The 14,384-nt window shown below is 37.5% G+C and overlaps 1 protein-coding gene across 2 annotated transcripts in view; it reads right to left on the reverse strand.

Annotated features, from left to right (window-relative positions):
- Positions 1 to 14,384, reverse strand: part of marchf6 (membrane-associated ring finger (C3HC4) 6) — a 77,442-nt gene that overhangs the window by 25,684 nt on the left and 37,374 nt on the right. The window contains exons 4-11 of one of the 2 annotated variants that reach the window (XM_073024085.1): positions 12,859 to 13,002; positions 7,237 to 7,309; positions 6,741 to 6,909; positions 5,961 to 6,177; positions 4,866 to 4,927; positions 3,131 to 3,163; positions 2,747 to 2,798; positions 457 to 515 (exon numbers count right to left, since the gene is read on the reverse strand). In XM_073024085.1, coding sequence (XP_072880186.1) covers positions 457 to 515; positions 2,747 to 2,798; positions 3,131 to 3,163; positions 4,866 to 4,927; positions 5,961 to 6,177; positions 6,741 to 6,909; positions 7,237 to 7,309; positions 12,859 to 13,002 — 809 coding nt within the window. Of the gene's footprint in view, positions 1 to 438; positions 516 to 2,746; positions 2,799 to 3,130; positions 3,164 to 4,865; positions 4,928 to 5,960; positions 6,178 to 6,740; positions 6,910 to 7,236; positions 7,310 to 12,858; positions 13,003 to 14,384 lie in introns of both variants that reach the window. The other variant, XM_073024084.1, reaches the window with a different exon arrangement.

The following is a 14,384-nucleotide window of genomic DNA, read 5'->3' on the forward strand; positions in this document are numbered from 1 at the left end:
TACATTTCCAAAATCAATGCTCATAATGGTAAAGGCACTATCAGCTGTTTAACTGGTAAGAGCATTGGGATCGGCACCATAAAGGGCCACCCTCTCCCCATCCAAAAGGAAGATGGTCCCCAAAGGGAGGGGAGAGGGGTGGCCCTCTATGGCGCTGATGCAGAACCTTCAATATTTTGCTTTTGGAAAATGATGGATTATCAAAAATACCTCACCAAACTCCAAAAGAATGGTAAATATATTAAGGTATTTTTGTTAAGATGGATAACCAATTTCAAGAGCATATTTACGTAGGTATTCTTGATTACTGTGTACATTTAACTAAAATAAAAACAATCAATTTGGTTCATATAATCAAATATAACAATACCACACAATACTTTTACATTATTACTAATTTGACTAACTTCATATAGAATCTTCTAATAGGACACGCACCGTATCGTTGGTACTTACATACTCCTCAAAACCCAAACCAACTACTGAGAAGTGTCCGATGTGGTAAGGACAGAATGCTGAAATGTACAAAAGCAATATTACAGAATAATGCACTGGGGTTTGTTCTTTCTATTTTTGTTCGAAAGAATTTTTCCAATTAAACTACTACAAAATGCAAACTATTTTTAAACATTAAAGAGAAAGGAGGAATAATGGTGAATAAAATGTTCCAATCAACTTATTAAAAGGATAAAAGTTTCACCTATCTGCTGCTTTGATAACATTTGTTTGGACAGTATTTGATTCAGCTAGATATAGCAACACTACAACAAACCCATATCAAAAGAAATTTCTTATCCTTGAATAATTAATGCTGAAGATATAGTACAACTTTTTAAATAAAGCTCTTAATTTAAAAGCTAACATTCTTCCTTTCAGAGGAGCCAAGATTTTAGAATATTGATCTTATCAGTGGCAGGACTGATAGAATTGGGAATGCTAAAAAAAAGGCTAATGCACTCCTTAAAGAGTATACAAAATTTGTCAAACAGTAGAGAAATGAAATGTAAAAGAAACTAATTTATGTAACATTCATAAAATCGCTTCACTAAAAGTATGGAAATCATTCATAGGTGCTTGATTTAGAAAGTCAATGGAGGCACCTCTCATAAAACAGATATGGGAATATTTAGTGCTTTTATTTCAACCTAAAGCAAATTAACCTTTTTCAACTAAGACATCACAAACTGGTGACTATTCTCCATTCCTTCGCTATAAAGATGCAGGAAAACCATCAGCCACGATTCACATTTCTGAATTGTATGTACATTCCAATTCAATTAAAATTAAAACTAGTTTCGATGGACCAATAATTAAAGTAATCCAGATGAAGATCTGCAGAAAGTTACTATTTCTTTATAAATATCTCTCAAGCATACTTTTTATCCAAAGACTGTCTGATCTTCAACTTGGACATAATCTACCTAATCCAACATCACTTGATTTCCCTAATAACAAAAGAAAATTGATCAATCTGGTTCAAATGAATCAGTGATTATTTCTCTACAGCTACTGATGGTAGAGAATGCCAAAGATTCACCACTGTGCGGAAATTTCTCATTTCAATCCTAGAGGGCCTCCACTTATTTTGAATTTGTGCTGTAGCAGTTCTAGATTCCTCAGTTGAGGAAACATTCTCCCTGTATCTTCCCGAAGAATTATATACAGTTTGATGAGATCTTATTGGACAAAATGCACAAAAAATTGTTTGACATTTGTGGAACAGTTCTCCAGTAAACTAAACCAAATTTCCATTGGGAACATGCTAGAAAACAAAACAAAATGGTCTGCATGGTCAAGCATATCAATCCTTGTTGTATCATTACTTGGTATCATATGCTTTCCTTGCAGCTATACTGCAGAATTAGCTCATGGACCCTGGGATGAACTAGATTTGACACGGGATCTGCAATGACATTGACTTCAATGGGTTATACAAAAGTAGGTTCTTTAAAAGCTGGACTTTGCGTAATGTCCTAATTACTTTAAAGCATGTTTGTTGTTCATTTAGTAATTTAAATAATTGTAAATCTGACTAATATTCATAATTTAAAATCCCCAACCATCTGGGGGAAAAATAGGTGCAGGGATTCTTCAGTTGTCAAAGCTAGCAGCAAGTTTTGTATTGACCACTTCTCTACTGTCGTCACAGAACTCTATAATACGTTGAGTTAACGAGGTAAGAAAAAAGGCACAGAATGACCAAGAGGGATAATGGCAGGATGACACCGAGACTAATTTATATACTTGCCCAAAACATGACCCAGGTATTATTATCCAATAACACTACCTCATCAACCATGTTCTCTATTTTGCTAGTTTTTGAAAACAATGGAACATGGAAGTAGGAAGCTAAAGTTAAAATGATTCTCCTTTGTCTATGGTGTATTCTTGAGTTGCCAGTGGTACAGCTTAATTAATTTCAAAGTTAAATCAGTTGCTAAAGAAGTTGAGCTTTTCAATCATTCCATTATGGAATACAGATTTCAATTTAAGCTACAACTCAGCCACCAGTTCATCTGTATCTTGTAAAGCAAGAGTTCTTTAGTATACATGTACCTCTGCAAATTATGATAGCAAGTGAAAGCAATAATTCAGCTTCTGGAAGAATCATAAATTACTTTTGGTATGTTACAAATACTAACCTTACAGCACCTTAATAAAATGTATGCATGAAAATATACAGCTTATGCAATAACATCTTAAAGATTTCATCATTACATTGAATAGCAATTTAGGAGGTACTTACCAAATACAAGAATAAAAAGCGTATTTAAAGAAACTACCCAGAAGACATGTTCCTGTCAGAAAAATAAAATTGTCAGTTAATAGATTAACAATCACTATAGTCCTAAAGGTTTAAAAAATATTTTTACTCTTTTCTTAAAAACAAAATAATAAGATCCATTACTGATCGGTATCAACATGCATCTAAATTGTATGCACATATGCACTTTTTGGCAAATCAAACTTAGATATTCACTAATTTTCCTGTTCAAAATATGAACTGCCACAGAATTAATAGAAGAGTAAAATACTGAAATTTATTTTAGCTAAATATCACAGTGCAAAGTAAGTTACTTTAGGATTGACTGATTTCATTTTACACAAAATAGCAGCTATTTAAGCTTACCAAGAATACAAGGGAACCATCCAATCCAAGCATCTGTGAAACAGAAAAGGAAAGGTTTAAATATCATGAACATTAATCAATATTGCTCTGAATATTTGAATTTCATGCCTCTTCCCAAAATATTTATATTTCAACTACTTCAAAATAAAGTCCAACAAATGTCCCCATCGTGAGAGATGGAAATAGGCAAGGCCAAACAACAGGGCTCTGGTGAAGCTGTAAAGGCCAATTGATACAGTTGATACAATGGATTACAGAAACATTTATGAAATCCAACATTGATAACTTTGGATGATGGAGATAGGAAATCATCAACAGTCTCTGCTCCACCAGGAGCTAAGAGCCCAAGAAGAAGAGAACTTCAAATTAATAAATGACAAAACAACAGAACAGATAATAGGATGATCTGAATTAACATTAATGAAAATCATATTATTGAATCTATCATTATTTATTTGTTTGCTTCTTGAGATACAGTGCCGAGTAGGCCCTTCAAGCCTCACCACCCAGTAACCCTTTCTTACTTAATCCTAGCCTAATGACTGGACAATTTACAATGACCAATTAATCCACCAACCGCTAACGTCTTCAGACTGTGGGAGGAAACCAGAGCACCTGGAGAGAACATACAAAATCCTTGCAGTGGTGGAAAATGAACCAGGTCACTGGTAAAGCATTGTGAGAATCACTATGCTACAGTACCGCCCCTACATTACAATAAATGGAGAAATCCTCAGTCTAAGAACCCAAAATAAAATGGATACTAGTTAGAGCTTTAGGTATTCAACTAAACTCCGTACGGCTATTTCCTTTAATTTACTGATTATCCATTACCCATTAAAAAAAACACCTGCCTACAATGCAACGTTGACTAGAGGCCACCATGGAGCATCTCATATTTTCATCTCATAAGGAACTTTAATGTATAACTATAGCTAGATAGCATATTTAATAATGATTGTTTTATAGTTAACTGTCTCATCATTACTGCAGTTATGTAGAGTGTTGTTGAAACAGCACCTGGTGTTTTGGTCTTCTCAAAAAGGATAGACTTGCTATACAGGGAGAGTAGCAAGATTTGCCAGATTAGTTCCTGGGATGGCTGATCTGGCATAGGATGAGATTGAGTAAGCTAAGGCTCTGTTTCTTAAGAGCTTAGAAGAAGCAGAGTAGACGTGGAGAGAATGTTTCCATTGGCTGAAGAATCTAAAACTAGGGGCACAGGTTCAAAATAAAGGGAGTCTTTTTAGGGTTGTAATGAGGAGAAATTTCTTAGAAAGAGAATCTTTGGAATTTCCCTTTGTAGACTGTGGGGGGATCACTGATTGCATTCAAAACTGATAGAGAAATTTTTATTATTAATGAAATCACCAGATGTACAAATAGGGGCAGTTAAATGTTGAGATTGAAAATAAACCAATCTTTATGACATGAAAAGCAGACTTGAAGGGTAAATGAACTATTCCTGCCTCTTAGTTATTATGGTTTAATGATGAAGTACTAACTTTTTTCAGAATCTTCTGAACAGATAAAATGGATCCAGCTCTATGTATAAAGAAAGGCATCCACCCTGGTTCTTCAATGCAGATTTTAATCAGCCATCCATAATAAGAAATGTTTTATTATAATGAAGTTTTAATTTAATGAATACTTGTTTTATTCTTTTTTTGAATAAAAATGACTGAAAGTTAATAACTTCTAAAAAACAAATATGAGAAACTATAAAACCACGTACACGTTCCCATGTAAGTTCTTCTGCAGCCCTATCCCATTCTAGTGCATTCCAGTTCATGTCATCTGAAAAGAGAAAGACCATTTTAATTCCTCATTTGTACAAAAATCACTTGCACAATTATATTTCTTTTATAGCTCTCTGGTATAAAATCCTTCCTTAACAATTATTCTAACTGAATGGTAGAGTTTAATAAAGATTAAGAGTAGGCATATTAAAATACCAAAACATATGCTATACTCATTTTGTCAAAACACAGAGGTTGATATGCCCTATTGTGGGGAGGAAGGGAAACAGTACTGATATTTCATGTGTAAAGATTCACAATTACAAACAATTAAAATAGATCCTAAAATTGATACTAGAAAGAAAACGATGTTATTTATCCTGAATACATGCAAATCGATGAGAGCAACAAACTGGAATAAATCCAGGATACAGACCAGGAGATAAAGGCTGTTGAAGCACCTGACAATACATAGATAGCAAACACAATATTAGATGTATAGTTCAAGACAGAACCTTTTTTTCCCCCCAAAAAAAAATCCTCTGGCTTAATCTTGGTTGACTCATTATAGAAAGAACATGAAGAGCATAGCAAGAGTCCAGAACTATTTATGAGAATGGTAACTGGGATGAGGGACTACAGTTTCAAGCTTCAATTAAAAAGGCTGGGACTGCTTTTGTTTCTAGTCGTAGTGTAGTTAGAATCTGGAATGCACTGCCTGTACAGGTGATGTACACAAATTCTACTGTAATCTTTAAGAGGGAATAGAAAAAATATATGGCGGGGAAAAATTTCCAAGGATTCAGTGGGGAAGGAGGGAATAGATTTAGTGAGTTGTTCTGGTAGACAGCTAGCCAAACAGTCTCCTCCTGTGCTGTAAAATATTAATGATCCAATGATTGTGTACTTAAAACACAAAAGTGAGACTCACTGGTTTTGATTATTGATGACATGAATAAACTCAAAAAGGCTGCCTCCTGATTAATCTTTTGCGAACATGTGAGGAAAGTTTTTTTGCAATAGCTCCATAAGCAATGAAAGGACTCACATTCAGCTTTGATCCAGTCAGGTCACAAATTTACCATTCATACCTTGAGCACCATTGTTGGCATCAGCGCCATCTTCAACCACTGCATCGTCGTCGTCCTCATTCTCTTCATCCTCGTTTTCACCTTCATCTGCATGAGCGTTGGCATTCTCTGCCAATACAGGGGCAGCTCCCGCAGCTGCTGCTACATTTCCATCCGGCTCCTCAGCTTGTTGAGGATTCTGGGGATTCTCCGCTGGAGCATTTGGTGCAGCTTGAGGCTGACAGATCAATATTATTAATGAATTACACTGATGAAACTTTAATTTTTAAACAAACAAAAACTTTCAGAGCGACAGTATAGAGGGAAAGAGAATATGTTGGTGCAAGGATTTGCATCCCTGGTCAGACTCTAGTTGTAGCTAGAGGGAATCTATTTGCTCCATTCGCTGCAACAACTTTGTTACTAGGGGGGCACTATCCTTCTTGCAGTGGTACAAATAAGAAAGGAAATGTAAAAACAGAACTAAATTACTGGTTACTCTCATAATATCTGGCAGCATGACAATGACTAATGCTACTAGTAGCATACATGCTTCTGCCTACAATTTATAATTACCCAGCTTGGGTTAGTATGCAGAGCAATCCATATCTAAAAAACTTTGCAAAATGAATTGATATAAAATCATATATGCTAATAGCTTTGCACCTTTTAGAATAGCAACAGTGAAAATGAAAGCATATGAAGGACAAGAGTGAGTGGGGTGAAAAAAAATTAAGTCTCTAATCTTTTTTTTTTGTTATTCTTGTAAATAGCTTTTTAAGGGGAATTAACAGCCGCTACCTCATTCGGTTGCCCCACTCCATTGGGTGGTTGAGCATGATTTTGTTCTAGCCACTGTGGAGCTCCACCATGTACAATTTGTTCTCGTAACCAGACAAGGCTAATGAATGCACATAGTGTGCACATTACCACGAAACAACCCTGCAAAGAGTCTGCCAGCAAATTCTCTCTGTAAATAATCAAGCATAAAGATACAGAATCAGTTTTATAATTAAACATATTGAAATCTTAAGTCCAACTATTTAAAGGTCAAATATCCAAACTGGTTACAAACTTTTGAAAAGAAGCCAGAATTTATTACTACACCTTAAGTGTAAATTGCAAATATTCATTTGACTAATCAACTTTTAAGCAATATTGGGCCTTGTTGAATAATACTTCATTTCATGGTAATGAAAACAGAAAATTATGGGACATGTAAACTGGATTTGGATCCTCTCTAATCTAATTCATTATTTCAAATTGCTACTTCATCAAAAGAAAGACGTGAACTTACGTGGATAACATATCCAGTGGCAATGTCAACAGTGAGCTCACAGAGCCAGTAAACAAACATTTGTAGATACGACCTAAATGAAAAACAGGAAGAGTCAAGGAAAGGTCACGTACAGCCACTCAAATGGATATTTTTTCTAATCTTATTTTTTACACCCATGACTACCACACTTTTTTAATATTAAAAAAATGTAGACTGAGCATTACATAACTCAGACAGCTCATACAGTTCTTGATTAATGTTATTTTACACATTACAGAATTATTTTGGAAACAGCATAATTAATTCCACATTTTTAACCAAAGAAATAGAGGTAAAGTATGTAAAATAAGCACAACTGAGGCCTGGCTAAACTTTAAAATATACAACATGTATAGCACAGGAACAGGCCCTTCAGTCCACAATGTTGTGCAGAACTGATTGACTAATCAAATGCCCAACTTAACTAATCCCTTCTGCCTACCCAATACCTATATCCTTGCATCCTCTGCACATTCAAGAGCTATTTTAAAGTCTCTTATTGGATTTGCCTCCATCACCACCACAGGTAGTGTACAGGTTTCCCTCGCTATCTAAAGGTAGAGCGTTCCTATGAAACCATTTGTTAAGCCGAAATGTCGTAAAGCTAAGAAGCAATTACCATTAATTTTTATGGGAAAATTTTTTGAGTATTCCCAGACCCAAAAAATAACCTACTAAATAATACACAAAACCTAAAATAACACAAACATATAGTAAAAGCAGGAATGATACGATAAATATACAGCCTATATAAAGTAGAAATATTCTATGTACGGTGTAGTTTCACTTATCAGAACAGGGAAGACAGTGAGCCAAAATCGATTTGGAGAAGAAAAAAAATCGGCACGTACATGCATACACGCACAAGGCTTCACTGTTATTGTAGTCTTTCTCTGGGTAAACACATGTATAAAGCGGGCCTTTTTTTTCGTAAAAGCGAAAATCCTCTTTGGTTACCGAAAACAGGTACTACTATAGGTCTTTCGTAACAGCGAGCTGTTGTAAAGCGAACATTCGAGAAATGGGGGCCACCTGTATTCCACGCACTAACCACTGTATTTAAAAAAAAACCTCATTCCATAAACCTCCTTTGAACTTACTCACACTCAGCTTAAATGTACGCTCTCTGTTATTGCACATTTTAACCCCTGGGGAAAAAGATACTGACTTAACCTCTCAGAATCTTATAAAACTCTTATCAGATCTTCCTTCAGACACTGCTGCTCCAGTGAGGACAACCCAAGTTTGTCCAACTACTCCTTATAGCACATACCCTTTAATCCAGGCACATCATGCTTAATAAAGCTAGTGAACCTCCCCTTTACCCTCTCCAGAAATGTGTAATAATCAGATGCAGCCCAACATTTTATAAAGCTGCAATATAACTACCTGACCCTTGAACTGAGTTCCTCCACTAATAAAGGCAAACATCCCATATGCCTTCTTTATCACCTAATTAACCAGTGTAGTCACTTTCAGGGAATGATGAACTTGGTTCCCAAGATCCCTCTGCTCATCAACATAGTTAAAGGTCTTGCCATTAAAGTGTACTGTCCCTTTACATTTAATCTCCCAAAGTGCAAAACTTCACATTTGGCTGGGTTAAACTCCATCTGATATTTCTCTACCCATATTTCCAGCAGATCTATTATCTCATTTTGTCCTTTGCAAGTGTTCTTCTACACTGTCCACACCACCTATCTTCAATCAATATATACCATAAAATCATTTTGTGTTGTTGGAAAACATTTTATTATGCATGATGTGAAGGACAGGATCTTTGATTCCGTGGATAACATCAAATACAGAACTAAAATATTGGAAAACATACTGTCCACTCACTTCCAAACAGTAATTAGTTGTGAGCTATGCTAAGGATTCTGTGCCAATGACGCATCTGATTGAGCAAACCAACTCCATTCACATAGGACACCTTGTAAGTGATAAAGGGGGAATGCAGCTCATTAAAAAAAGGCTGTGACATTGCTTCTCACATTTCAACCCATAAGAATTTTATGGCATTGGAGGGTTCTGTCAGTGCACAATACCAAGCTACAAAGAGTGAAGTATTCTGCCTGCAAGTTGTAAATAACATGTTTTTCCTCCAACTCCCCTGTTAATTATTTACCACTAGTTGCATCTAAGTGCAATGCTCCTGTTCTACAACTGGGTAGCTACTGTCAACCTTTCCTCATTTTATGGTTCTTTACTACTATAATCTGGGTCAAGATTCAGCTGGATGTCTGAATCCAGATGAACTTGGATTTTGCAGACACATTCTGGTGGAAGTGCTGGATTTCACCTTACACTGCATACATATTACCCTGCATGACTGAAGGCAACATCTAGATTTCTATCTACTCCAAACAGACATTCTCATATTACTGTGATGTGTTTATGTTATTTTCCTGACTGCAGTGAACTCCTCAGAGTGAGAGAGTTTTCAGCAAAATCTGCAGAAATTGGTAAAGAATTCCTGAGAGACTGTGGCTGGTTAAAACTGATGCATGATCAGCAGTTCAAATTATTTCATGGAAAGGAATGGCTGACAATAGCTAAATAGCAACTAGCTTAAATTTACTTCAATTAAAAATTACTTCAACAAAAATTATTTTAAGAGTTCTAACACACAAGTCACAAGACACAACAGGAACAGAATCAGGCCATTCACCAGCTTTCTTTTCAATTTTAACCTCTCGTAATAGCCATTTCTACCCTGGCTGCCCATTCAATCTATGCCTATCATTTCATACACTCCTATCAAGACATCTCTCATCCTCCTTCACTCCAAAAAGGAAAGATTAAGCAAGCTAGGGCTTTTCTCATAAGGCATGCTCTCTAATACGGACAGCATCCCGATAAATCTCCTTTGCACACACTCTGAAGCCTACACATCTATCCTATCATGAGGCAACAATACTGAGCACAATATTCCAAATTTGGTCAAACCAGAGTTTTATAGAGCTGCAACTTTATCTCATGGCTCTTGAACTCAATCTCCCAGTTAATGAAGCCCACGATACCATACATCTTCTTAACCACCTTATCAATTTGCCTGGTAACTTTAAAGGACCTATCAACGTAGATCCCAAGATCTCTCTGTTCATGCACAGTTACGAATCCTGCCTGAACCTTGCACTCCAAATTCAAGTTTGACCTTCCAAAGTATATCACTTCACATCTTTCTAGATTAAGTTTAATCTGTCCCTTCTCAACTCAGCTCTGCATCATATTAATGTCTCACTGTAACCTGTGACAACCTACCACTCTATCAACAACACCATGCACCTTCAGGTCACTTGCAAACTTACTCACCTATTCCTTCTACTTCTTCATCTAAGTCATTTATAAATATCACGAAGAGCAGAGGACCTAGACAGAGCCATGTGGAACACTAGACACCAACCTCCAGATAAAATACATTCCATCTACTGCAATTCTAAGCCTTATGTGGGCAAGCCAACTTTGAATCTGAGCAGCCAAGTTTCCATTGATCCCATACCTCATGATTCTCTAAGTGAGCATAACATGGGGAACCTTGCCAAATGCCTTACTAAAGTTCATATTCACCACATCTACCACTCTACTTCCACCCTACCAGGGATAGGGTTCCTCTTGTCCTCACCTACCACCCCACCAGCCTCTGCATTCAGTACATAATTCTCCATAATTTCTGCCATCTCTAGCGGGATCCCACCACTAAGCACACTTCTCTCTCCAACCTCCACCCACTCCGCCCCCCCCCCCCCAACTTTCTGGCTTCTGCAGGGATTAATCCCTATGCAAGTCTGTTGGAGACAGCAATTGCATCTTGGGCTCCTGGTGAGGCCTCCTGTACAATGGTGAGACCCGACGCAGATTGGGAGACCACTTCGCAGAGCACCTATGCTCCATCCGCCTCAAAATGCTGGATCTCCCAGTGGCCACCCATTTTAATTCCACTTCCCATTCTGCCATTTCCATCTCCCTCTGCTGTCCCAGGTTGCTGTCAGGTTGAACCAGCAACATCTTGCATTCCACCTGGTAGCCTCCAACGTCATAACATGAACAGTGGTTTCTTGAACTTAGTTAATGCTCCCCCTTATCTTTCCCCCAATCCCCTTTTCCCTCTCTCACCTCATCTCCTTGCCTGCCAATCGCCTCCCCCTGGTGCTCTTTCCCCCTTTTCTTTCTTCCTTGGCCTGTCATCTCCTATCAGGCTCCCCCTTCTTCAGCCCTGCATCTCTTTCAGCAATCAACTTTCCAGCTCTTTACTTCATCCTTCCCCCTTTCAAGTTTCACCTATCACCTTGTTTTTCTTCCTCCCCTCCCTTCTAACCCTGACTTCTCATCTTTTTTTCCTCCAGTCCCACTGAAGGGTCTCGGCCCAAAACATTGACTACACTCTTTTCTGTATATGTTGCCTGGCCTGCTGTGCTCCTCCAGCATTTTGTGCATGTTGTTTGGATTTCCAGTATCTGCAGATTTTCTCTTTTTTGTCACCACTTTACCTTCATCAATTTTTGTCACTTCCTTGCAAAAGTCTTATCAGATTCTCGCAGCTCGACCTGACCTGCACAAATCCATGCTGACTGTGCTGCTACACACAGCTCCAATCTGCTGATCAAATTCGCAGATGACATGACACTGATCAGGCTTATTTCTAACGGTAATGAGACAGCCTACACAGGAGAGGTTGACACCCTGACGCAATGATGCCAAGGTAACAACTTCTCCCTCAATGTCCAGAAAACAAAAGAGCTGATTGTGAACTACAGGAAAAACAGAGACAGGCTCGCCCAATCAACGTCAATTGGTCTGCAGTTGAGAGGGCGAGTAGTTCCTCAGTATACATATCACCAAAGATCTCACCTGGACTGAACACACTGGCGGTGTGGCAAAATAAGCACAACAGCGCCTCTTCCACCTCAGGAGACTGAAATAGTTTGGCATGAGCCCCCAGATCCTCAAGGCGTTCTACAGGGGCACCACTGACTGTCTGTATCAGCACCTGGTACGGGAACTGGACCAACATTGATCGCTGGGCACTGCAGAGTGGTACGGACAGCCCATCACACCTGTGCACATGAACTTCCCCCATTTAGGACATTTACAGCAGCTGGCACAGAAAGAAGGTTTGGAACATCACTGGGGACACCAGTCACCCCAACCATAATCTGTTTCAGCCGCTTCCATCTGGCAAACAGTACCACAGCACTGAAGCCAGGACCAACAGCTATGGGACAGCTTCTTTCTACAACCTATTAGACTTACAAATTCACATGTCTGTACATTGCAACTGAGGTATAATGCAAAGAATTTTACTCCCTCTTCATGGTTGGCACAGACTTGAAGGGCCTGATTCTTTGCTGTATGACTCTGAGGCAGAGTGGGATAAGTAACTTCCTCCAAAGCTGGACAATTGCATAAAAATATGGGTCTTCCTCAACACATCTTAATTGGCAGCATTTATCTTAATTTTGAGCTTACAATTTGAAAATAGTTCAGCACAAGGGCTAAAGTAAATAAATCATGACCATAGAAAGTAAAAGGCATTGCATGATTTTTTAAAAACTTGAAATGATAATAATTTGGGACCACCAAGCATAGGGATGTACTTACATGCTGTAAGAGGTACAACTCCCAGCCATGCAAAGGCCACCAATGTGTAATGGAACCAGTATCTTATTGCTGTACCAATACTTGTAACCAGTCCTGCAAAAATATCCTGAATTGGAAGTCTAGATGGCATATCTGGAGAATAAACTGGAAAAAGAAAAATGTTTTGAGAATATCAATTTGACATAGTACAAAAAGGGCTCTATGAAAAGACTAATTAATTTCAAATTATATATTTTCAGGCAATTTGCAAAAAATTAAGTTTATGCAACATTCAACATGGCAACATACTGAAAACATACCTCAATACTTGCCACAAACATTTTCTAAAATAATTGGCTAACTTAATTTGTAGAGGCATGAACATGTGATTATAGCATCAGAAAGCCAATGCTGGGTGCACAAAGGTTTGGGAGAACCAGAAAGCACAATAAGTAATGGCACAATATCAGATGGAATCACACTACAAATACAATGTGAACAAGGCAGCTTTGCAGTATATGTACAAAGAAATAAAACCCTTAATAAAAAGTAGCCATAAGGGGATTAAAAGACTGCAAAAATACTGCAAATGTCATTCAAATATAGTTTCAGATTCCTGTTTTATTAGCCTGGATCCTTAAGGAGCATGCATTCCCTGAACACCACCCTACACAAAGCATTAGAACCAAGAAACATACATTTATGTAATTGAACTTAAAATTCAATACTTTTGGAGGATTACCCAAATCTCAGGGACCAGCTTGGAAATAAAGGATAAATAAACACCCTAAAACCACACGATCATATTGTATCTCCACATGTATTAACACAAACAGGTTTAAATACTGTTCACAGAGAGAAAAAGAACATTTCAAAATCAGAACAGCACTCCATAGCACAAATCTATTAGAAAATCTTCATTTCCCCCCCATTTATCAATGCTAAATAATATCCATAAACTCATTGGCTCTACAAGTCATCATTCATCCTTTAATGAAGATTCTCAGCCTGAAACAACTGTTTATTCCCATCCATAGAGGCTACCTGACCTGCTGAGTTCCTCTAGTTTTTTGGACGTGATGTGCAAGATTTCCAGCATCTGTGAAATCTTTTTGTTTACTTGATTTTAATCATGTACTTTAATCAAATTTTTACAAAAGAAAATATTCCAACCATACATGACCCAAACATTGGAAAAAGTCAAATCCTATTTGACTTTTATATTAACACAGTAACAGTCTGAGGCATATAGCAGGGGTCACCAACCTTTTTTTGCACCACAGACCGGTTTAATATTGACAATATTCTTGCGGACTGGCTGATGGGGGGGGGGGGGGAGTAATCACAACCGGAATATAGGTGATAAGTCAACTATAAGTCACTTATAAGTGACTAATACACTCAACTTCATTTCTAAAAGTGTTTATCTAATGAATTTAATATTAAACACACAGCGCATATTTTCCTTGTATGAACATACAAAATCATTGCAACACACCAACATAGCTGAATCAGTGGGAGCCCTGGGCTTGTTTCCCTGCAACAAG

The sequence above is a fragment of the Hemitrygon akajei genome, chromosome 20 (genome assembly GCF_048418815.1).
Source record: "Hemitrygon akajei chromosome 20, sHemAka1.3, whole genome shotgun sequence".
Classification (NCBI taxonomy): domain Eukaryota; kingdom Metazoa; phylum Chordata; class Chondrichthyes; order Myliobatiformes; family Dasyatidae; genus Hemitrygon; species Hemitrygon akajei.